We start from the raw sequence: 25,349 nt of genomic DNA on the forward strand, positions 1-25,349 counted from the left end.
ACAGTCTTTTTACTCTCGTTTATTTTTCCTTGCCCGCCGCTAGTTTGTTTGACTTCCCTCGAGGGGAAGGGAACTTTTTTCTTTTCTTTTTTTTTTAAATGTGTGAGCGGTGATTACATCCCGAATTAGTCGCATGTTGCCGGAACAATTGTGTCCGTCAGTCGTCTGTAAACAACAGCGGTCTTGACCACATTTGACGGTCGTGTCGTAATTATCGTCATCCAAACTTGAAAGCGTAATGTGTTAGTACTCGCAGTGGTTTGGGCGAATGGTGTGTTGATTTTATTCGGTTATACAGTGGAAGCATAAAATGTATCAGTGGGCGGCCATTTTGCTACGTGCTGTATTGTGAAAATGACATCACAGTTGCTCAGGTAACAACCAATCACAGCTCAGCTTCAGAAAACACGTGAGCTGTGATTGGTCGTTGCCTGAGCAACGGTGATGTCATCTTCAGTCAACAGCAAGTGGCAAAATGGCCGCCCCCTCAGACGGATAAAAATGGCTGGATTTTGCTGCATAATTCATATTCCGCAAATGTAATATTAATAAGTGTCATGTTTTGGCTCGTGAGGTCACATATAACATACTATTGTCATGAAATGTTTAAAGTTGACTTCCACTTTAAGGTTGCAAATTTGCCAACCAAAAAAATAACGTGAGATTATCCAATTCAGAATAGCGAAAAAGGAAATTGGCAAAAAGGCTAAAACAGCACCCAATGACACACTTGGGTGAGTTCTTCATTCTATCAGTGGCTCTCGAGCACAAATGCGATTGAGTTATTATTACTAGGCCCAATTGTACCCCTGCAGCATGTAGCTAGCTAGCTGTGCGTACACCCTGAAAACACCTTGCCTTGGCGCCACAATTTACACAAGAGCTCAGTGGTGGTATTGAAATTCTGAAGCGAAGAGGTAATGCCGCAAAACGAGCCCGTCGCCACTCTGCTGCCTTAGAAGAGGCCTGAAAGCCTGTTAGCTCGCAAGCTAGCTGACGGCTAGCACCTCTCATTGCGGCGTCTTGTGACTACCTGGTGGGATATATTTGACAGGTAGGAATGTGTTGGTATAAGAAAGCAGCATCTATTTCGAAGGTCATATTTGATGGACAGCATCAACGAGTGGTGAGCGGAAACCACGGCTTGATTTTACGTAATTGACCCAGATTATTTTTTTTTAAATCACAATATTTCAAAATTGATGAATGCACATCATAGAAAGATTGCGTCACGGTCCACCGCTTCAAGCGGCGGAGACACTATGGCTGCCGGATAACCAGCCGAGTGTGAAAGTCCAGTCATGTGGCTGCAAGTTTTTCCTCATTAGCCGCCATTGTTTTTGCGTTCGCACCTCCCCGAACGTTCCTTTCCCCCTTGACGCCATCCTCGTGCTTATGCAATCCAGAATCCAGCCTTCACTATTCATTTTCCACCCACTACCTATCACTCAATCTCAAAAGCAAAATCCGTCTTAATTGGCTCCAGAAGGCCGGAGGAGGCTTTGTGTCAACGTTGACGAGGGTCCTGATTGGTCGGCGGGCTCAGACGCCCAACAGATCCCCTTGTTAGAGAGTCCGGGGTTGGTGTGGGGCGAAGGGCGTCGGGGTGCCTTTTGCTCGCTCGTTAGTACGATGAACTCATTTGCTGACGATCCAGCTGACAAGGCCTGCTTGGCCAGCGTGTGGGGCTGCAACCTGAACGCAACGATTTTGAAAAATAATCTCATGGATATTTTTCTGCCTCAATATTGTGATTATGCTTTAATATGCGATCATTTTTTTGAGGTCTTATTCTCGCTGCTCAAGGGCACATGTAGACAAACAGTTTGTCTCAAGGGAAGCAAGCTAGCATCTCTCCAACGAGTTGCCAATTTTATGTTTTGTCTTCAGCATGACTTAAACTGTGGCCTTGCAACTGCCCCAATTTCAGATTGAATTCATATTTTTTTTTATATACTCAACAAAGAATAAAACAAAAAGCAAACATTATTATTAAAAAATAAATAAAAGCAGTACGGCTAATGGATAGATGTGTATGTATATATTTTTTAATTTAATGAAAAAAAACAATATAATTAAGTAATATAAAATATAGTATTATAGAAATTAATTTAAAAAATACATTAAAAAAATACTGGTGTTTGTAGTGTTTTTATATTAGGGGTGTGCCCAAAAATCGTTTCTCATAAGAATCGCGATTCTCATTTAGTGCGATTCGGAATCGATTTTAAATGTCTCAAAATCGATTTAATTTAAATTAATTTATACTGTCTTGCCTTTGTCTGCGTGCGCCTTTATTTGGAGCGCTGTTCCTGTTTTACCCGGTCTGGCCACTGAGGGGCAGTGTGTTTCCACGCGGTCTAATACACTGTTAAGTTGTAGCCACATTAGAGAGTAGAAAGAAAAAGTCACGATCAAGTTATTCCAATAAAAGTTGTTTTTTTGCAGTGTAGAGCCGTTCTTTTGAGTGATAAAAGTGCCGCGAGTAGCGCGCTAATTAGCATTAGCGAGTCAGACTGGAGTAGATCATTACAATTCCTTGCACATCTATAGATTGAAGCAAAAATCATTGTCAATCAAATCATTTTGAATCAAAAATCTTTCTTAATCGAAAATCGATTCCGAATTGAATCGCAGACCCAAAAATCGGAATCGAATCGAACCGTGAGAAATTCAAAGATTCCCACCCCTATTTTAAATACCATGTTTAAATACACAGGAGATGCAAAATAATAAAAACTCCGAAGACAAAAATAAAAGTTTACTGTTATATGATCAAAAGAGCTATATTTGCTTTTGTGCCCATACAAGTCACATGATCGCGTGCATGAATGTAAAGCAGGCATCTTTTGGTTGATTGAAAAGCAATTTGCCACCCTCAATGCTGATGAGTCCACAGTTGCTACATTTTTTTCCCTCTCCTTTTATGAATTTTCTTTCCACTCGGTCCTCTCTGTGCTTCTGTTTTGATGTTGATGGATCACCTCTCTTCCTCCCGCTCATTAATTTCATCACCTTATCTCCCACACAGCACTTGATTCCACCAAAAAAAGGTAATGATAAATCCCTCATCCATTATCCTTTAACCGAGGCAGCCATGCGGAAACACTTAATAACAGGCAACAAATTGAACTTCAATCACCTCATTTTTCCTCCTCATGCCTCCTCCAATAGACGCAGATGCTCCGACTTATTCCGCACTTTAACATATTTGCCTCGCATTTATTTGACTTTTTACACTTGCGGCAAAACAAATTGTTGTGCTAATTGGCACTGGCTTCACCTTATCAGGGCAAAAACACGCTCCCGGAAGGTAGAGTGCGTCTCATCTGTTTTCAAGTTCATTGTTGATAGTTGATGGTGCTGGTTGTTGTATCTATATCTGCCAGTAGGAGGCGTGGAATTCATCACGGACAAATATTTGACCTTGTGGTTCAGCACGGCACTCTTCTTCTTTGATGGGACTTCTAAACAGGGCACTATATGATTGGCTGCTTGCAGAGATCAGTCAATGAGAGGATTTTTTTTATTTTTTTTATCCTTCTCGGCTTAGCAACGAGTGGAGGATGGAGGGAGAAAGATGAGGAAGCAACTGTGCTAACTGTGGAATACTGACAACAACAACAACAACAAAAACATGGTGCCCGCGGGTACTAGTTGGACCCAAGACAACATGAGTAGCCCACAAGTCTGTTCTAAAAATAGCTCAGCAGTAATGGGACATTGTGACTTACTATGATTTAAAACAGAAGAATGTTAATATTTATAAATTAATTTATTTTAATTTAATTTAATTAATTAATTGGGCACACAGGATGGAGGGAGCAACTGTGTTAACTCTGGTGTACTGACCAATCTTTTTTTTTTAAACATGGTGCCAGCAGGTACTAGTTGGACCAAGGACAGCATGAGTATCCCACGAGTCTGTTCTAAAAATAGCTCACCATTGATGGGACACTGTGACTTCCTAAGATTTAAAACAGAAGAAGAATGTTAATATTTATTATTTATTTATTTTATTTTATTTGAATTTAAAATAATACACATTTCTTAATGTACCAAATATTGTATATTTTGCTTAAAAATAAAATGTATTGTGTTAAATAAAAAGAGGTGATATTTTTATTTATAAATTTATTTATTTTTAGAGAGTTAATGTTAATACCGTGATACAATATTTATTTAATTTCTAACTTTTTAAAGTTTTTTTGTAGTCAACTTATATGTTATGAAGTCGAGTTAGAGTCGATTAATCAGTGTGACATCATTGACATTTAAAAAAATATAATAACATTTGCGCCATTGACCGCTTTCACGTTAAAAAGACATTTCGACGGACAGGAAGACAAACAAATGAAAACAAATAACATATTGTGGATGTCTACAGCTATAAATATTTTTTATTTTCATTTTGCCCCCATTTTCAAACAAAAATTAAGTTCAAAAAGCTTAAGAAAACATAACGCTACTTTCTACTGTCGTGCCAATTCTTCCATGTCCCAATGATAGATTTCAACTCGCGTTTCTAACAAGACGGCAGGTTGCAAAACGGATAGAAATGTGCTACAGTCGAGGCTTCATGCTTTCCATTTGAGATCGAGTTCCACTGCCCCCTTTCTTTCTTTATGTGTCCCTCTTCATTCTGCAGCCTTTTGGGCGTCTGACAGTGACAAACGACAGCGGCGCAGAAATGAGCAGCAGCCTCAGCAGCAGCCAGGCGCACAAACAGGTTGAAATAGGCGCACAGACCTTAGCAATCAGCCGCGTTCCTTTGTTTTCTCTCTGCGGCGTGACGCCTTCAAATTGATCTGCTGCTGCGGCCGACCTGAATTCACAGACGCCGTTTCGCTCCAAATGAAACGTCAATAGAAGTGTGTGATTTGGTTTTGACCTTCATTTTCTTTTTTTCTTTGAAAATGCTCTTTATCGTACTTCACAGTCAACATGCTTTACTTGTATTTGAAGTAGGTAATTCACCTTTCTTTTTCTTTTTTTTGCAGTTTGTCTGCTTTGTCTAAAAAATTGATTACTCTAACTTTAAGTCATTCACTGCCATTGACTGCTGTAGACGTCAAAAATTATTTTGAACTATTTCTATTGGTTTAACATTTTTCCCACTTTTGTCAATAGTAAAATCTAGAAAAAAAATTTTTTTTTGTACATTTAGAACAGATAAAAAATTTGTGATTAATCGTGAGTTAACTAGTGAAGTCATGCGATTAATTATAAAAAAAAATCTAATCGCCTTGAAAAAAAAGATTATTAAAAAATAAGAAAAAAATAGTTAAAATTACTTTTAATTAGGGCGTCAGGCGATAAAAATAATCCGTAATTTATCGCTTGACTTCACTAGTTAACTCACGATTAATCACAAATTTTATATCTGTTCTAAATGTACAATATTTTTTTTCCTAGGTTTTCATACTCATTAACAAAAGTGTTCAAAATGTTAAACTAATAAAAATAGTTCAAATGAATTTTTGACGTCTATAGCCGTCAATGGCAGTGAATGAGATAATGTACGAAATTGAATGAACCATTTTTTGGTGTGTATTTTTGTGTGCTTCTGAAACCATATCCTGTTATTTAAAGATGACTGATGCACTTCCAGCATTTGTATTTATCACTGGATCTGCAATAATTCCAGCATGGACAGTAACCTCCACACGGTGTCCATTTATCCCGGACATGGTCACATTACGACGCCGATACTTTGTCAGGCCGCTTGTCACTCGCTCCGCTTTTTCATCTGCAAGGTAGAAAGATGAAGACCATGGTGGTGGTGGTGGGGGGATGATTTGGGGGGGCCATCGAGATTGTGTGAGTGTCACACGCTGGTAAAATATGATATTTGTCGGGATGGTGACACCTATCTGTGGAAGTTCATCAGTTTTATGCATCTTCTTGACATGGACAAGGAGTGCCGCGATCCCCTCAGGAGGGGAAAGGTTACTCACGTGTTCCTCCTGCGCCTGAAGATTGTATTTTCTTAGCCTCCTTATTCGTTTTTTCTTCTTACTGAGATGTGGTTCCACTCGATTCCTTCATATCATTTAGCCAGCTCGTTCACTTGTTAGCGATTAGCATTAGGGTGCGATATTTGTAAGGTTTCTACACAAATAGTTCGGTCTATGGAGTGAATGCCAACCCAACTAAGGTTGAAATTAAAACACCAACTCTGCAAACATGTCGAAGCCAATAGTAAATCACAGCCGCACGGACTTTTGTTTTCATGCATGCATAGCTAGCTGTAGCTAACAGCGCTAATTTCAGATCAGGTTCGTTTAGGATTTCAAAAAATACTTAGGTCTTCACTATCATGACCAACATTAAAATACAGTTACGTCCTGCTGCGTTGGGCCGGGGGCGCGGGCCGGGTTGGGGCGGGGGGCGCTCCTGCTCCTGGGTTTGCTCTCCGGCCGGTGGCCCTGGTGGGGCCCGGGGGTCGTCCTTTGGCGCTGCCGCGGCCTGGGGGGCCCTGAGGTGTTGCGCTTGCTCTGTTCCGGCGGGGGTCGACGGCTCCCCTCTTTGGTGGAGATTTTCCTGCATGCCAGATCCACCACACCAGCATCTACCGAAACTCAGACACAATCTGTTTCCTCCTCAGGTTATTGAATCGGTGGAGGCTGGTGTCTCGGATCTCACGCGGCTTCGTCTGTCCTTCCTTCCTTTTCTCGGTCTCTCCGTTGGTCTCTTGAGGCCTCCCTGATTTTATGTTTTTTGGATTTGTTGGGGTCTGGATGTTTCTTGGGCTGGGGAGGAGTTCTGGTGGGGGGTGTCTGGTCGGTGCTGGATTTCACCTTCCTTGGTTTTCTTCGGTCCCCTCGGGTCTCCTGGTGTTCGATTTAGGTGAACGGTATGAGATTTTTTTTTTCTAATAGGTTTTCTGGTGAGCTAACAAACACACGCACGCACGCACGCACGCACGCACGCACGCACGCACACACACATACTCACCCACACACACAAAAAAAAAAAAAATGTATGTATGTATATATGTATATATGTATGTATATATGTGTATATATATATATATATATATATTTAAAAAAAAAAAAAAAAAAAAGAGCAATGATGATGACATTTCCGAATGAACAATACTGAGCTCTATAGAAAAAAAGAAAAGAAAAAAAAAAAAAAAAAAAAAATACAGTTACATCTTAAATAATAAGTCATTAAAATGGTACTTCATTTATATAGTGCTTTTACACCTTACAAGAGCCTCAAAGCGCTTTACATTCAACTACTCATTCGCCTACTGATGATGCAGCAACAGGAGCAACAGTATCTTGCTCAAGGATACTTCGACGTGGTCACAATGGCAGGGGATCGAACCCACAACCTCTGGGTTGGGAGACGACCACTCTACCACTGAGCCACGCCGCCTAAATTCTTTTCACATACGTTGAGTAAAATATTGTGATGTTATTACTGGTAATGTGTTACTTGAGCTTCTCTCCATAAATTTTAAGAAATTTTAGTTTTTTTCTAGGCTTACTTGTTTTTTTGCCAAGTTAAATTTTCATATTCCTTTGACAGATACAGTATGTTTGTTTAAAATAAATATATCCCTCATTTCATTGTTTGTTTTTTTTGCCACTTTTTGTAGTGTAGCTTCTCCTTAATTAACTCAATCACTGCCATTGACGTCTATAGACGTCAAAAATTCATTTGAACAATTTCTATTAGTTTAACATTTTTAACACTTTTATTAACAAGAGTATGAAATCCTTGAAAAAAAATATTGTACATTTAGAACAGATATAAAATGTGTGATTAATAATGAGTTAACTATTGAAATCATGTGATTAATTACAATTAAAAAAAAATAATCGCCTGACGCGATTTAAAAGAAGAGAAAAGAAGATTACTAAAAATTAGGGCCGTCAGCCGATTAAAATTTTTAATTGTAATTAATCGCATGACTATACTAGTTAACTCACGATTAATCACACATTTTATATCTGTTCTAAATGTACAATAAAACAAATCTAGGTTTTGATACTCTTGCAAACAAAAGTGGGAAAAAATGTCAAACTAATAGAAATAGCTCAAATGAATTTTTCACGTCTATAACCGTCAATGGCAGTGAATGAGTTCACCTTAACGAAATCTCTACTGCTACTGCTGGGTTGACGCCTTGCTTTAGCCGTAATTTCGAACGGAAAGTGAGGTTCGGGTCAAACCACGGCGGGTGTGAGCGTCACAATTCCTGACGGCTGTCAACATGGCTGACTTGACCCCCTCCATGCTGCTGCTAATTCCAGCATTTAGACGTGCTACTCCTCTACTTAGCGCTGCTTTGTTAACAAGCCCTTTTTGCTTCAAAGGTGTCTGCAGCGGTAAAAAAAATAAATAAAAATAAAAAATGCATGAGCTGTCACAAAGCGCTTCTTCTAGCAAGTGTTATTATTCATCGCACATATTCAAATGCGCGCTAGTGAGCTGAGGCGAGCTGGCGGCTGAGCGTAAAGGAGCTCATTAGAAGGCCGGCCGAGGCGGAGGAGACCAGCTGAGGACAAGCCACCGCTTGGGCCTTCTCTCCCAGGAATACGAGAGACTCACTTCAAAGTCTCTGGAGTTCAATTAAATGTGGATTAGTGGCTGGGACAAGCTGCCCGAGACAACACAAGCAGCAGCAGCAGCAGCAGATATTCTATCGGCGCTATTAACACTCTTTTCCAGACAAACAGTGTTCACGTGCGTGCAAAAGTCATGTTGGCTTTAATTCATCTGCTGAATCCACTTGACCCCGATGCAAGTGAAAAGTAACAGTGAAGTCATCAGTTTTGAGAGATTTTCATTTCACTTTTTAAAGGATAATGAAAGCTGGTTTTTGTGGTTGTAGTTTGCATACTGAGAGCTGTTTGCAGTACTTTGATTGAACCCCCCCCCCCCCCCCCCCCCACATCTACCCAACATTGGCGTAACTAACAAGGCGTCCTGTCTTTTCTCCCAAGAAGTTCCCCCTCCCTCACCACTTGCAATAAGTCATCTTTCAGCGCACTAAATAGCCGCCATTTTAGCGCTAAAGGAATCTCTTTTTCATGGAGGCTGATCAATAAAAGACATTAATCGTGCTACTCAGACTGGAAGGTGAAAAATGAACTGGCCCGACCCTCCCGCTCGCCTCGGATTGCTGAAGAATCTCCTATGTGGTCCTATTTTATAGCTCTTCTTTGATTTGAGTTGAATTTTATTTTTATTTATTTTTATTTCCGCAGATTTTAGCATACACGGAAGGTCTTCATGGCAAATGGCTGTTCACAGAGATCCGGGCTATCTTCTCCAGACGTTACCTCCTGCAGAACACCGCCCTGGAGATCTTCATGGCCAACAGAAGTAAGGCGGCCCAGCATCTCAATTAAATATGATACAGTGGTACCTTGACCGGTTTAATTCGTTCCGTTACCATGCTCATAACTCCAATCACTTGTATCTCAAATCAACTTTCCCCATTGGAATGATTGGAAATGCCGTTAATCCGTTACAGCCCTCAAAAGCATGCCAACAATTTCTTTGATAAAAGAGCATTTTGTAGTGCTGTGTATAAAAAACAAAACAATCTAAATTGTATATGAAAAATTTGTTTTGTTTTTTAATATATATATACAATGAAGTATTAAATGTAGATTTGATGATGAAACATGAACAATAATTATCACAGACAAGCTGAGTATTAGTTTAAAGGGTTTATAGCTAACTACGACAGATGCTAGCTACGTTAGCCCCTCTATGGCATTTCACAATTATGAGTTAGCATTAAGCGAGTGAACTTTCACATGACACTTATATGTGGTTTGGTTGAATGCTCAGAGAAGGCAGAAAATAAATCATCTGCTTCTTTTTTACAAAATAATTGAGCCAACAAACTAAATGTGAATTGGGGAATTGCCATGCAAGGCACAAGTATATTCAATAGAAACTTTTTTATAAAGGCATATTTTCTGATATCTTGCCACAGCCGCCATCATGTTCAACTTCCCCGATGCCGCCACCGCCAAGAAGGTGGTCCACAGTCTTCCCCGCGTCGGCCTTGGCACCAACTTTGGCCTCCCGCAAACCAGGTTAGTCAATACACACAACTCCACACCAAAAGTACAAATAGGCCACTGATTTACGCACACTTTAAAATGTTAATTCCATTCCAAAGCCACAACTGTTCTGCTTTTGTTCACTTTGCCAATCAAAAGCCAGAAGAAAGTCATGATGTCATTAAGTCAGTATGTTGCATATTTGTTATCATTGACGTATTCCCATTAAAATTCATTTTTTTAATTAACAATATATCAAGAGTGTCTTTTGTAAAAACTCATGCCATTAGACTATTTTTGTCCCGTTTTTTATTGAAACAATTATTTTCTAAAATACTAAAAAAGTAACTTAAAAATAAAATAAAAATAGTAATGACTGTTAATTCAATAAAAATTAAATAATAAAATAAATCAAATAAAGCTATAGTAAATAAAATAAAAAGCCATTCAAAAATGTTCCACCAGGAAAGTAAGGCAGGGATGAAAAAAATGAATTAATACGTTCATGCTGTGTAATTATTCAATAAATACGAGTGCATTGAGTGATGATTGAGTGTGGTCGTGGGAGTAGTAGTAATGCGAGTGTCCGCGTGTGTATGCAGGTGTGTGTTTGTGTGTGTCTTCAGGTCCATTAATCAGGTTAGTTTGCAGACCGAGCGGGGTCACTTTGCCTCGTTGACCTTAGACAGCAGCTCACGGAGCCAACAATGCACATTCACATGCACGATAGTTCCATTATTGCATTGTGTATACACGCTTCTGCTTTTCACCACGTGTAACAGAACGCAATCACGTATGTACACTGTACGTTATTTAGTATAGAGAAAAAAAAGGTCTTGTGGTGCAATTGGGTTCATATTTTCACTTTTAAGAAGCCTAATGGCGGTAATCACCGCCCTGACAGTGATTTATTCCATCATTCCCCTTTGTTTTAATTGGATTGGGGCTCATTTGTTTTTGTCCCGCCACATGTAGTACTGCACACACAGTAGGTCTGTGTGTGTGTTTGTGCGCATATGAGTGTGTGTGTGTGTGCTTCTTCAGCCCAATTTATTGCATATTTGTCCACTTAACTGCCGAAGCTCTGCATATTTTTCACATGATTTCAGTTGTCGCAAGAGTCAAATACAGCTCGCAGGCCTGTTTTTTTTTTTTTGTTTTTTTTCCTCCCCAATGTGTTTTGTTCTGTAAAGCAAAGCGCTAATGTAACTATAAATTGTGAGCGTCGTGTGACACTATAGTAGAACGGTAGAGTGAGACTGAGCTGAACTGTTGTATATGTTTTCTGGCATGCATCAAATACTTGAGATATTTTAGCAGCACACTGTCCATGAAGAAGACGGACGTTTTCTTCTTTGTTTGAATTTATTTTAACGATGAACAAAACAAGCGTGTCTATTCCGTGAGATTGTGGCCTTATTGTTTAGATTTTATGGAAGAATACGGCAAATGTGTCGATTTTTTTAACAGCACATTCATCCTAAATGAGACACACATCTTTCTTTGATTGTGTTGGACATTGTTGAACCATGACACCGTTATTTAGAGCGTTAAAAATTAGCACACATAAACTGTTAGCATTTTTGCAGATCTCTTTAGAAATAGCGCCCGACAACTGGTCAAGATGATAAATTTTTTAGCAATCAGCTTTTGGGCTTTCTCTACTTGGATTGCTAGCTTGCTATATGTTAGCTTACCCACATTTAGCATGTTAGCAGCTCTCACTAAATACAATCCTGGCTACATGGCAAGACGTAAGATCCTTATAATTTTGTCTGAGGAAACTGACTTGCAAATGTAATTTAGCATATCCACTGTTAGCATTTGATCTATTCTTTTTAGAAATAGTTCCCGACAAAAGAGCAAGTTGTGATTTGTTTACTAAGGTTGCTATCTTGATCTATGTTAGCATTGCATAGCATGTTAGCATTGTACCATCTCAGAGATGTTCCACAATTAACAATATGGTCCTCATGATTTTTTTTAGAAATCTCTGTTAGCATGCTAGCTTTTAGCATGGTAAGAATTTCAATTATGTTTTCCATTCATACAATAACAATGCATTGTTTTTTTAGGCGTATCTCCCTGGCCACACCAAAGCAGCTTTTCAAGGCGTCCAACATGACTCAACGTTGGCAACGTCGCGAGATTTCCAACTTCGAGTATCTCATCTTCCTCAACACCATCTCCGGTGCGTCCCCATTTCGGCATCTTCCAGTTCTTCATTTTTTTTTTTTTTTTTTTTTTTTTCAATACATCCCGTCCTCACCTCTCTGTCTTTCACCAGGCCGGACCTACAACGACCTGAACCAGTACCCCGTCTTCCCCTGGATCATCACAAATTACGAAGCAGAAGAACTAGACCTGACACTGCCTAGCAACTTTAGAGACTTGTCCAAGGTAAGACACTGCAAATATAAGCCAGTAGTCGGGTGCAAACAGTATGTTGTGGAAATTAACTTTTCATTGTAGTACAATATGTCCAGTCTCCGTTCTGGCTCTTATACTATCAAAGTGATAACTTTTTATTTTTTTAAGCAGTTTGGACATTAAATATTTAACTGTGACCTGAAAAGAGATAGGAAAAAAACATCACTGCCCATTTTAAATACAGTTTTACTGATTGACACAAAATATGGTGGGCATGAATATCATAACAGGATACACAAAAAAGTCTAAGGGTCTGTGGCTGAATATAAAGAGGCAAACATTAATTCTGGTTTGAATCATCCATTTTGTGGCAAATGCCAGGGCTCGTACCAAGTTAACCCTAATCAGACGCAGGTAATTGCAGACAGGTTTATAACACGAAAATGTGAAGCCTTTTTTTTTAACATCTTTAAAAATCTGTGCCATCCAATATGATCAGAACCATGGAGTCAAAGCTTGATATTCAATTTGAAGATTAGCCATAAAAAAAAGGAGAATTTCACAGATAAACACAACATTTGGTATATATGTTTATCATAATAGAACGCACAATAAAGTCTCAAGGACCCGCACCTACGTTTGAACAGGAAGGCCGCCATCTTGGTTTGAAGCAGCCTTTTTGGGACTACTAACAAACTCCCCAATAGAGAATCCGCCCCAATCAGAAACATGTAGATTTGATAGCAGGCACTTTTGTGTACAAAACGCATGTAGCACAATACGATATACAAATCATAAATCAATACAATCATTCCCTTGCTGGACTGCCAGAAGCAGTGGGACGTCTCTCGTCTCTTGGCACTCTCCACAGTCCTCACTTTCAATCTGCTCCTCCGTGGAGAGCTCTCTCTTCTTCTTCTTCTTCTTCTTCTTCTTCTTCTTCTTCCCTATGGGAAGCCGCACGATCCCGTTATGCGGCGTCACATTACCCGGCAGAGGCTGAAATGTGACAAAACAACGGCAGCGCGCAGTACTAGAGTGGAGCGGTAATAGATGTGTGTGACTTGTGTTTTATTCATGGTGTCGACATACATGTGGTATCAGCGTACGATCGCTGGAGCGTGGCAGACTGCAGTGTGTGTGCAAAAGGCCGACGACCCCCTCTTCAATCCAGCCCCCCCCCCTCTCCATTTTTACTCCCACAATCATGTGTGCTCCTCTGTGTTGCTGTTTTATTGTTGCTACATTTCAAAGCACATCCAAGCCTTTGTTTCTTCTTTATTGCTATTAACATTGGTTCCATCCAGCCATCATATTGCCTGCATTATTTTACAGTGGCTTACATTAGTATTGAATTAACTGTACTTAGGGCTGTGCAATTAATCAAAATTCAAATACAATTTCAATTATTACACTCCATAATGACAAAATCAGCATAATCATAAAAAAAGAAAATATTAATACAAATTTTTAATTGTTTAAATGTATACATTTGCACCTTTTTTACATTTTAAAATTTATAATTAAATAAAAAATAATTTAATACATTTTGTTTCATCCGAAAGGAACTTTTCAAAGAATTTTATTTGTCTTAATATTTTTTACGTTGAAACATTTTCTTGTTTTGTACCCAAAAATGTAATGATCGTCCTAATTGTGATTTCAATTATTACCAAAATAATCTTGAATAATATTTGCCTTCATAATCAAGCAGCCCTAATAGTCCTGAATATTTTTGTATTAGATACTTGGTGTAAAAAAAAGAAAAAAGAAAAAAAAAGTGATCCCCCTGAAGACACTGTGTCCTTTTTCCCAGTAGTTCTCTCACCTCAGCATCTTTCTCACCGTCTTCATGCGTCACGTCGGCAGCGGTCTTGTCCAGAAAACGAATCGTGTGACAGGCGCTCCCGCCGTGACATTGAGAAGCCAAACTGGCGTGAACGCGTGCTTCGACGCGTCACACACTGTCATCGTCCGCCGGCGCAAAAGAGGCCACACGCAATTTATGTTCCCCCCGCCGTGACCCCGGGGGGCTTTCTTATCATAAACTCTAACCTCCAGCTGACATCAAACGCTGCCCCCCCCTTCCCTCCTCCGAGATAACGTTGTAGTCTCGATAAGCACACGCTGGAACTGACTTCATGTGTTTTTTTTTTGTGTGTTTATTTTTGTGATGGCATTGCAACAGAAGTAGCGAGGCGTTATCGAGCGCAGCCTTGCGCTATATCGGACTCCTCGTAGCCGCATAAGCTAATAGCGTATTGATTTTGAACCATGCGTGGCCCATATGTTTATCCCCCAGGCGCCTCCCCTACAACCATTTTCACTGTTGCAATCGCTGCAATATACAGAAACACAAAGACCTTTTCTGATTTATGGCTCAAAGCACTTGGGAGGGACAAATTATCAGCCAGCCATTTTTCCTTTATCACTCATGAGCTGAAACACAAAAAAAATCTCTAGACTCACCAAGTTGCAGCCCTTGAAATTGGGAAACAACCCCCCACAAATTTCACTGATTAACAGCAAATCTGGTGGACATGTCTATGACGCATGAAAAGTCTCCCAAAGACCCATACCGCAAATTGAACAGGAAATCTGCCATTTTGTTTGATAAAGAGGCACGGACAGAAAAAAAAAAATGTCAATGATGAGTGCAAAATTCGGCAGATTTCAAATTTCATAACTGGACGCACAAAAAAAGTCTCTTGGACTCATGCCCGAAATTGAACAGGAAGTTGTCCATTTTTGTTTAAAGCAGATATTTGGGGCTGGAATTCTACGAGCAAGTAGCGCGGAAAGTTAGAAAATATTAGCCCCTTTTTCTTTTTTGGGTGGGGGGGGGGGGTGACATGTCGAATCGGTAAAATATTAGCCCCTGACATTAGTGTCATTGATTGATGTGAAATTGGGTGGACATGTCTGTCATAATAGGACGCACAAAAAAGTCTCAAGGCTCCATACCCAAAAATTCCACAGGAAGTCAGCCATTGTTGTTTTAAGCAGCTGGAATTCCGTGATATAAAGGCATGGAAATTTTGGTATGACCTATGCCCCAAATTCAACAGGAAGTCGGACATTTTGAGTTGAAGCGGCCATTTTGGGCAAAAATTCCATAGCTTGCACTTTGACAAATATTTCCGACGGCAAAATGAGCGACTGACAAACCATTTGGTCGCAGAATAGCATCAAAATGTGATCATAGTTTTCAAGGATGAATCACATTAAAGCAAACTAATTATACGGCGCTATTCTGCTCTGGAATTCTGATGCAGTAAAATGAAAAGCAATCCATGGTGTGCAAGATTTCCTTGCTGCATTTTTCACACAAATCGTTTTTTTCCCTTTAATTACTTCAACTAATTCTTTGCGGATTAATCAGCAGGTGTTCATCTCATTACGACCGCCGCGTGTTAGCATCCTTTGGCTAACTCTCTGATCTAATTAGAAGTGTGCTTATTGGCTCGTTTATCTAAACCTCTCGTCTTGGTCCTGGTGACATATTGGGCCAATTTGTAGCCGGCGGAAGGTGCTCTCCGCCCCTCGCGAAGCACCTCACTGCTGTACGTACTGTAAGCGCCGCACCAGAGCCCCCCGCCTCACCAACCCGCCCACCATAATTTACAGCATTAACGACGTCTGGCCGGCCCGCGCACGTGCACTGGCGCGATGTCACCGTGGCGCTTTCACTATTTCTTATTTTATATGCCTCCTTCAAGCCTTTTCTTTTTTTAATGAGTCGGCTGTTATTAGGGTTATAAATCAGAGCAATGGCTGTGATGTATAATTCACCATGTGTACTCACCCCTTACCCCGGCAAACCCCCACCCCCGAGGAAGCCACAGTGTATCACTGTCAACTCGGAGCTGTAGAGCACTACGGTGGCACTCTGTAAATCCACACAAGTATTTGCCCCTTTCTAAAGTCGCATATTTACGAGTTTTTTTCCTCGCAAATTTGCCGCTTTATAAAATCGCAAATTTGCCACTTTATAAAGTCAGAAATGTGTCTCTTTATAAAATCGCAAATTTGCCCCTTTCTAAAGTCGCATATTTATGAGTTTTTTCCTCGCAAATTTGCCACTTAATAAAATCGCAAGCTTGCCACTTTATAAAGTCAGAAAATTTGCCACTTTATAAAATCGCAAATTTGCCACTTTATAAACTCGCAAATTTATGAGTTTTTTTCTCGCAAATTTGCCACTTTTTAAAATAGCAAATTTGCCACTTTATAACGTCATACATTTACTGATTTTTTTCTCGCAAATTTGCCACTTTTCTCGACTTTATAAAGTGGCAAATTTGCCACTTTTTTTCTCTGAATATTGCCCCCACCCTCTACCGACCCACTTTTACCAAACATCGCACCCACACAAACACGTATGCCCCATTACACCCACACACAACAGTAGCCGAAACGCAAATCAATACTCCGGGTCCGGCGTGAGTCTCCCAGTGACAGGCAGCCTATGATATGAAAGAGATGCCATTGATTCGCACCCCGCTAGGCCCTCATCCTCAAAAGGCCATCATTCCATTAGCATTGATCCGCTATGTTTGTGTGTATGTGATGGATTAAAGGGGGGGGGGGGGGGGGGGGATTGGAGAATGAGGTGCAACCAGCAGAGGACTAATAAAAATCGAAGCATCCTGAAAGTGATTTCTATAAATGAGGATTTAAATAACAGCCACCAGACAAAGGGCTGCTGTTATTCTCAGACTGATGGCAAATTAATATGATTTTTTTTTCTACACAATACAGGGTTACTCAAGTGCTATTATTGAGCTATTAATGCAAATACGACTAATATGAAATCCCTCCACAGCCCATCGGTGCTCTTAACCCCAAGCGGGCCGCCTTCTTCTCTGACCGCTACGAGTCGTGGGACGACGACCAGGTGCCAAAGTTCCACTACGGCACGCACTACTCCACCTCCAGCTTCACCCTCATGTGGCTCCTGCGCATGGTCAGTACATCTCACATATGCACCACTTTATTGTGTATTCAAGATACACGCCGATTTTTCTTTTTTTGTCTTCAGCTGCAAGTAAAACGTTTTAGTTACGAGCGCTAGCCATCGTGGCATCAAACACAACACTACGAGCAGCAGTTTGGCAACTGGAGACAAAAAAAAAGAAAGAGGCCAAGCTGTTTATTGCAACTCCCAGTATAAAAGCAAAGTATTCCATAAAAGTATTCCATGTTATGTATTTAACCAAACCATATAACGTTTCCCTATAAATGTCTGCTAGCTTAATGCTATTTCAGAACACCTGAAAAGGATTAGCGCAAATTATGAACCCTTAGGCAATTTACCGATTCCTTAAAACTTATGACATCATCTATATGAAAAATAATGAATTACTGGTTTATTGTTTGCCAAATACAGCTAGCCTGCTAGCCACCACGCTGCAATCAAATATGGCTTCTGGTTGAGATGCGTTTTTAAGAGACTCAGCGCACACTGCAATATTGTCTCTGTTGAGTGGATGCCATCAATCTGGCCATACTGCCCTCCGGGGATCGGGAGGTTACTAAGTTTTTTTTTTCTTTCTCCCTCCCCCCTTGTATGTTATTGCGCCACTAGCTCACCATTGTCAGCCGGTCCCAGTAGGGCTGCAGCATTGATCCACGAGCATCATTAGCAGGCTTTACGCTAAGGCCGCTTTACCGCTTCGGCCTCATGTTAAAACTCTCCAATGCCTATTAATGTCCCACATTCGACCCTCTCATATATTGTATAAATGACTTGTTAGTATAGTGGTTGGCGGTGGTCGTGTTGAGGTATAAGGCGGGCATTTCACTCTGGGGGTCGGGCCAGTGAGACCGCGATTGATCTGTCCTAACAAGATTATACATGATTAGAAATGCATCACTCGTGTGGCTTTATTGGATTTCGAGGCTCACTGGGAATACTGTAATGTTTGTTACAAGCCTGAATACATTAAAAGGAGGGTCGAATGACTCGTATCACACTTTTGAATTGTAACGTATGTAATGGAGCTGCAAAGAATTCGATTACAAAAAGGTCACCGCACAATCGGAGTAGACTCGCGTCGGAATAAATACGTTGGAATAAATAACCTGAGCTCACGACAGCTTCTCATTCGCTGACTCCCACGTCACTCACCAGGCCAGGGCCCCGCTTTTTCAAGACACACACATTCAAAGGTGCAGATACTACAGTGCGGATGGCGAGGATGCTTTGATTTGGTACTGTGTATAAATTCAAAATCTTTTTTTTTGTTTTTCCGATATCATTCGATAGCTGCGCTAGTAATTGCCGATTAATAAGAGAGAGAATTTAACGTTTCTTTTGCTTTGTATCTCACATCAATGTGATCAGGTCTAAGACTGGTGTGAAATTATCTGTTGACATGATGCATTTTGAGTCAAAGATGGGGGGACAGTTGCCCCATTAAATTTAGCAGCATTAGCGTCTCTTGCTAGCGCGTCGTCAACATACAATCAAAGGTCAATAAAAAGTATCAGGAATTAAAACCATTCCTTATGTGCTAAAAACAAATATCAATGAAATCGTAATATTATATCCTACATCATAGTAATGTAATGAATATGGTTAATTTTTGTGTTCATCTTCAATTGATACATGCTTTGTAATAGTATAGAAAACATCTTCACTACAGTAAATGATCTGACAGTTCTGAAACGTTATTTTCGTATTATATTTGAAATGATATGTTCAATTCCGCAGAGTGTGAACTCTGAGCTCTGATCGATATCCGTTTTTCTGTCACCCTCAGGAGCCTTTTACCACATTCTTCCTAAACTTCCAAGGAGGCAAGTTTGACCACGCCGACCGCACTTTCTCGTCAGTGTCGCGCGCATGGAGGAACTGCCAGAGAGACACGTCCGATGTCAAGGTAAAAAAAAAAAATCCAAATCAAAGAAACATAAAAAGTTGAATATAAGAAACCTGCATTTTTTGGGGGTTTATTTCTTGTCATTTGTGTCTGCTGAATTGAGCTCTCGAGGCACGCTAGCTAGCTCCCGAGCTTTGTGATGTATTCTTGCCCCTATAGTGTGATTGAATCCCAAGTGTAGGAGCCGAGAGACGTTCAAGTGCATACTGTGAACAAGGCCGTGGAATATTCCTCAAGACAAGGAAGAGCGGCGATGGAAAAGAAGAATAGCGATGGCCAGTCACTAGCAATTACTGTCCCGTGGCAATGAAAGCTTCCCGGTCTTGTGATCAAAGCCGAAGACTAATCCTCATCTGTCTCCCATTCAGCCGGGCCATAACCTGGACTTCAATCTTTCCCAGCCCCCCCCCCCAAAAAATATCTGCTGCGCTGTTGCATGTGCCCCCCAAAACAGCCCGGGTCGCCCTCGCTCACATTTAACTGCTCCCCTAAAACATTTACGGTCCGACGTTCCATGTCAAAGCAACGTTTCCAGCTCGGGGTCTCTTGGCACCGGGTCACCGAATTGGGGGGTGTCGAGGGGTTTTGACGCTTGATTGCGCTCAAGTACACCCCCCACCCCCCACCCCCCGGGCAATAAAACATGTGGATCGCGTTACAGCGTAGTTGGCCGGCACTTGATTGCGAAAGCGGCCGTTTTGCTCGCTCTGTCCAGACCCGTCAAGGCGGATCAGACCGAGGGGGCTCAAAATCACATCAAAACAACAAGCGGATCTGGACCGCATCATGACATTGAAATGTCGTCCAATCACAATCCAGTATCTCGACATTGTTTTTGTTTGAAACACAAACAAATATATTTTTGCGGTCACCCCCCCCAAAAAAATGTGTTTTCAAAAGATAAATCATTACTGTCCAATGAGATGGAACATCAAATTGTCTACTTTATGTCACCTAAACATTTTTATTTAAATTGCCTTTGAGTTTTGTTTTCTAAGAGATAAAAAAAAAATAGGCTGAAACCTTGTCATATGGGTTTCAATGTGTTCAATTGTTGCATTTTTTTGTTTTTTCTTTTCATCTGAAACGAAAATAGGAGTGTTGTTTTTTTCTGATAAATGCATCAAAATAAACATGTTGCTAAATACTTTATCCGGTGAAATAAATGAACTCAATATTTTTTTGATTTTTCTTTTAATATCAGATGTCAACAACAACAAAATTATACGAAACTGTCCCACAAAAATGATTCAGCTTCAAATTTTGTTTGACCCCCCCCCCCCCACACACACACAAACTTTGTCAAATCAATCATGTACTAACTAGAGACAACTAACTACTTAAACATTTTAAAAAATTTCCAAACACTACGACATGTTTTCTTTTTTATTTCATTTTTTTTATCCTAAATGTGAAGAAAAGTAGCATGGTCATTAAAAAAAAAAATATATATATATATGTATTTATTTTTTGCTGTTTTTCAGATAAAAACAAAACCTTAAGTATCAAATAAATTACGCATCTTCAACTTAACCCGGGTCAAACCCCGAGGACTAAAGATTGCCTGTTTTAATTTATTTTTTAGCACATATATTTTCAATACACATCCGTCGACTTTTTCCACTCGGACGCACGCATTCACTCCCGACGCAAAAGAGGAATTAGCGACGAGACATTTCAATTTAGCATGCTAAGTATACCATTTAGCTTTAGCATTAGAGCCATTCATGGAAGCCCGCCATCCCTGCCAAAGGGCAAAAAGCCCCAGTGTGTTTTTTCTTCTTAAAAAAGAGAGCGAGCGAAGGGGTGATAATAGGCTACAACACCCAGATTCAATGTGTCTCTAGCCTGGGTGACGCTAGCATGACCCCCCAATCCCTTGACCCCTAGCCTCAGCCTAGAGGCATCAGAGAAACCTGCAGAGGTTAGAGGTAGCAACAGTGGAAGAGGGTAGGGGGGGCAAAGTAAAGTGGGGGGGGGGGGATTGGGGCAGTGACCCATGACAGGACAGGATTGGGGATCAGAGGGGCTGGCCTCTGACCAGGCCGAGGAAAGGGGCCACTAGTGTGTATGCGTCTCCCTGCGTACTTTTACAGCAGCCGGTGAACCCCCGCGAGCCGGGGGTCTCGTTAAGAGGGTGGGTGTGGGGGGGGGGGGGGGGGTTTAGTCTGAGGCCGTCTTTTTGCACAGTGAAGACATTTCACAAGTTAGAGGAAGTGCCGTGTTGTTTTTAGAGGTCTTGTTTGCTTGCTCATCTGATGAGCTCTTTGCACTACGTCGACACGTGTTTGTGTCGCTCGGAAATCAAGCGGCGCGTTTTATACACTACCCTTCAAAAGTATTGGAACTGTGAGGTCTATTTCTTTGTTTTGTGGGCGACTGAAAACATTTAGACTTAAAAAAAAGAAAGAATATAACTTCTTTTTTTTTTGTGTGTGTCTGGAACGACTCGCTGTGTCCTTGCATAGCATTAAAAGTAGCCAAGCCAGATAAACAAAAGTAAAAGCGAAATGTAATGTTTTGTTCTTCCACCTTAATCATCCCGGTTGTTTACGCGTTTGGGCCAAGCAATTGAGGCATCATGGTTCATCGCGGCGTCTTAATTGGAGAAGCATGGCCTCGAACAATAACACACGTTCGGAACCCCGAGGGCAGCTTTGTCCGCCCCGCGTTGACGCTCATTATGCCACAAGTTCCGCTTTGTTAGCGTTTGGGAAGGGCTCGCGTCTTGCTGTCGTAACCGGATTGCATCCCGCCCGCCCGCCCGCGTTGTGTTGTTTGAGACGAGTAAATAAAACTGTCATGCACGGAACAGCGGGAAGATACTGGAAGTTGAAAATTCAGTCACTGAAGCCAGTTTGACCGAACATGCTGTGAGCAGACCTACATAAAAGTCTGAAGAGCCCATGCCTGAAAAGCAACAGGAAGTCTGCCATTTTGGTTTGAAGCAACCATTTTGGGGTCAGCTTAAAGAGGAACTCGAATATGCTTTCCGATGGCTACCAAATTTGAACGTAACACACTTGACAAATGGATAAGCATGGGCCGCTATTAGATTACTAGATTAGATAACTTTAAGCAAATATATTAGTATCACAGTATTAAAAATGATAGCTCTAAAATGACTTCTTCTTCTTTCTTTTTTTTACATAAAAATAGCATTTTTCCACTTTGAATGCAAACTTTTTTTTATTTGTAAACAAAATATTTGGTACAGAAGAAACGTGTACTCTGTTAAGTTTAAATAAATGCATGTTAACCTTTTCTGTTTTAATTCTTAGTAAGTCACAGTGTCCCATCTCTGATGAGCTATTTTTAGAAAAGGCCCATGTGCTACTCATTTTGTCCTTGGGGCTAATTAGTACCATCTCGCACCATTTTTTTATTTAATTTTTTTAGGACAATGGACAGACCAAAAGGCATCCGTTGTTTGCAGTGTCTCTTTTGTCTCCCTCCCTCCTCGTCCATGCATAACTGCTTGCCAAGAATGAGGAAAAAGAAGTTAATTGATCCCACAATAGAGTCAAAAAGCCATCCCTGAAAGGAGACAGGACGTCTGCCGTCTTAGTTGGAACCCTTTTTGGGTCAATTTGGCCATTTCATTCATAAACCTTACTTGTCCCTGAGTGTGTGTCTAATTGCCACCCAATTCGAACCTCGTACCAGGCAGACGGGTAGCACTAAGTTGTTGTAAGATGTCGTCGTTGTGTTTCCGGTGCAGGAGCTGATTCCGGAGTTCTACTACCTCCCAGAGATGTTTGTCAACGCCAACACGTACAACCTGGGAGTGATGGAAGACGGCACGGCGGTTTCGGACGTGGAGCTGCCCCCCTGGGCCAAAACCCCCGAAGAATTTGTGCGGCTCAATCGTCAGGTAAGCTTCGCCGCTCGCTTCTGACATGAGGTATCCTCTCCCCCCTGAGGGACATAATTCGAACGGTAACTTAAAAAGGCATTGTGATTTCCTGACGGTGTACACTGTGGCCATCTTCGAGCAGGCCTTTTCCGTGTCTGAGGCCGCTGGCATCTGCTAACCAGCCGGTTAATATGACCAGAGCTTGATCATTAATCATGCAATGTCGTCTTTTTTTTTTTTTTTTGGGCCATCTACATGCTTTTTGTGTTGCCTTTTTCCATTCATGCCTCAAACCCAAAAAGTGCTTGCATTGAGTTAGTCATTTTTTTCCCTCCGTTTTATATTATTGGGGTTCTTATTTTTGTTTTGACTTTTAAAGCCGTATCACTCGTGTCGTTTGTGGTCCGTGCAACCCGAATTGGCAGCTGCCTTGATGACATAAAGCCTGTACAAACACAGGCCGCTTTACTGGATTTGTCACTACTGTCGTTTGTGGATTCTGACTTTGTATCCCATCGTTAACTTCCCCCCTACTGTAAATTTCAAGATGGCTGTCTTTGAATGTCGCTAATCTCCTAGATTTGTGTGGAGGTTGATTGATTATGGAAAAAATATATAATCAGGATTATTTTGGCAGTAATTGAAACCACGACTATTCAAATGATTGTTGTTTTTTTTTGGTACAAAACAAGAAAATGTTTAAGCATTTAAAAATATAAAGACCAATTAAAAAAATAGAAACACTATAATTATGTAAGTTCCTTTTGGACCAAACCGAATTTATAATATTATTTATTTATTTATGCTGGCAAAAAGCATGTGCACTGTGCAGTAGGACGATCGTTTATTTTTTGGTACAAAACAAGAAAACATTTAAACGTAAAAAACGAATGAAAAACTATTCAAACAAATAAAATTATTTTAAACACTATAATTATGCTAGTTTCTTTTGGATGAAACAAAATGTATTAAATTGTTTTATAAATTTTATAAATAAACGTATAAATTTAAACAACAAAAAATTTACTATGAATCTTTTTTTTTTAATGATTATGCTGATTTTGTAATTGTGGAGTGTAATTGAAATTGTAATTGAATTTCGATTAATTGCACAGCCCTTCAAATATGGCCTCCTTTTCAAAAATGGCATCTCAAAGCAAAGAATGATTTGAACGCTTGAGCAACATCTAAAACTTAAGACCCTTAGAGCATTTTGAGATGGACCCTAAATGAGGGTGTCCTGCAGGAAACGAAAGGCCAAATGGTGCCAAAGGATGAGTTGGAGGTACGGGTGCGTGGGCGGACAGGCTGGCTCTCGTGACAGATCGCTGGCATTTGAGGGTGTCAGCTGGCACCGTGGCGCGAGGGATGAGCGCGCCACTGAGGAGAGACGCAAGAGTGAAGGACTTAATGGGCTGTTTGGCTCACTTTGGCTGCCAGGCACACTAATGGCCTCACCGCAACAAGGATTTAGTCACACACACACATATATATACGCACGCACACACCAGCCCGCTGTCTCCACTCGCGGTTATGAGGCCGAGATGATTAACAGCTAATTAAGGTCCAATCTGGAGAGGCCATTAAGAGGCTCTCAGAGTAAAGGATTGCACGTGGTGTCGTCGTCGTCGTCTTTGCCGTCGTCGTCTTTGCCGTCGCCCTGCCAAGCGGCAGCTTGTTTTCCTATCTGCGAGCGCGTCACGCCGAGCAATAAAAGTAATCCCGCGTAAGTTATGACTGCTGCAACAGATACGCTGCGCACGGCTCTTGTTATTCTTCTGTTTGGAAACACACAGCAGCAAGCAGCCATTGTTGGCTTGAGAACGTGCCACCGCTAACATCTCATGGGAAATGCTATTGATGCGCTAACGGTTAGCATTGATGGTTGCCAGGCACTTACTGTTTAATTGTGTTATTACGCAACATTTAGTATTTTCGCGTAGAGGCTTAATTATCTTTATTCACTTATTCACTCCCAGCCATTTTCACCGAAGCAACCCCCTTCGCTCCCGGCTGTTTTACTACATTTTGCAAGGCCCACAGAATATTCTGTTATAAGAAAGATTTGTGTCTTTCATCCGTTTCCGTTTTGCAGCAATTAACATTAGAGTATAGCTAAGTTTCATCACTATTCACAAATCTGTTTAAAACAGTGGGGGAAATAACTTTTTGCAACATGGCCCTGGTTGATCTCTTATACTCTGC

At 40.8% G+C, this 25,349-nt stretch overlaps 1 protein-coding gene across 5 annotated transcripts in view; it reads left to right on the forward strand.

Moving 5' to 3' along the window:
- The window catches only part of lrba (LPS-responsive vesicle trafficking, beach and anchor containing), a 199,847-nt gene that overhangs the window by 130,941 nt on the left and 43,557 nt on the right, over positions 1 to 25,349 (forward strand). For all 5 annotated transcript variants that reach the window (XM_086082314.1, XM_086082316.1, XM_086082317.1 and 2 more), the window contains 7 exons: positions 9,225 to 9,342; positions 9,965 to 10,067; positions 12,110 to 12,225; positions 12,322 to 12,434; positions 17,230 to 17,370; positions 19,169 to 19,288; positions 23,010 to 23,162. In XM_086082314.1, the coding sequence (XP_085938440.1) occupies positions 9,225 to 9,342; positions 9,965 to 10,067; positions 12,110 to 12,225; positions 12,322 to 12,434; positions 17,230 to 17,370; positions 19,169 to 19,288; positions 23,010 to 23,162 (864 nt within the window). The remainder of the gene's footprint in view (positions 1 to 9,224; positions 9,343 to 9,964; positions 10,068 to 12,109; positions 12,226 to 12,321; positions 12,435 to 17,229; positions 17,371 to 19,168; positions 19,289 to 23,009; positions 23,163 to 25,349) is intronic.

This window comes from Leptonotus elevatus, chromosome 8 (genome assembly GCF_054856555.1).
Source record: "Leptonotus elevatus isolate MCC_2025b chromosome 8, RoL_Lele_1.0, whole genome shotgun sequence".
Taxonomy (NCBI): Eukaryota; Metazoa; Chordata; class Actinopteri; order Syngnathiformes; family Syngnathidae; genus Leptonotus; species Leptonotus elevatus.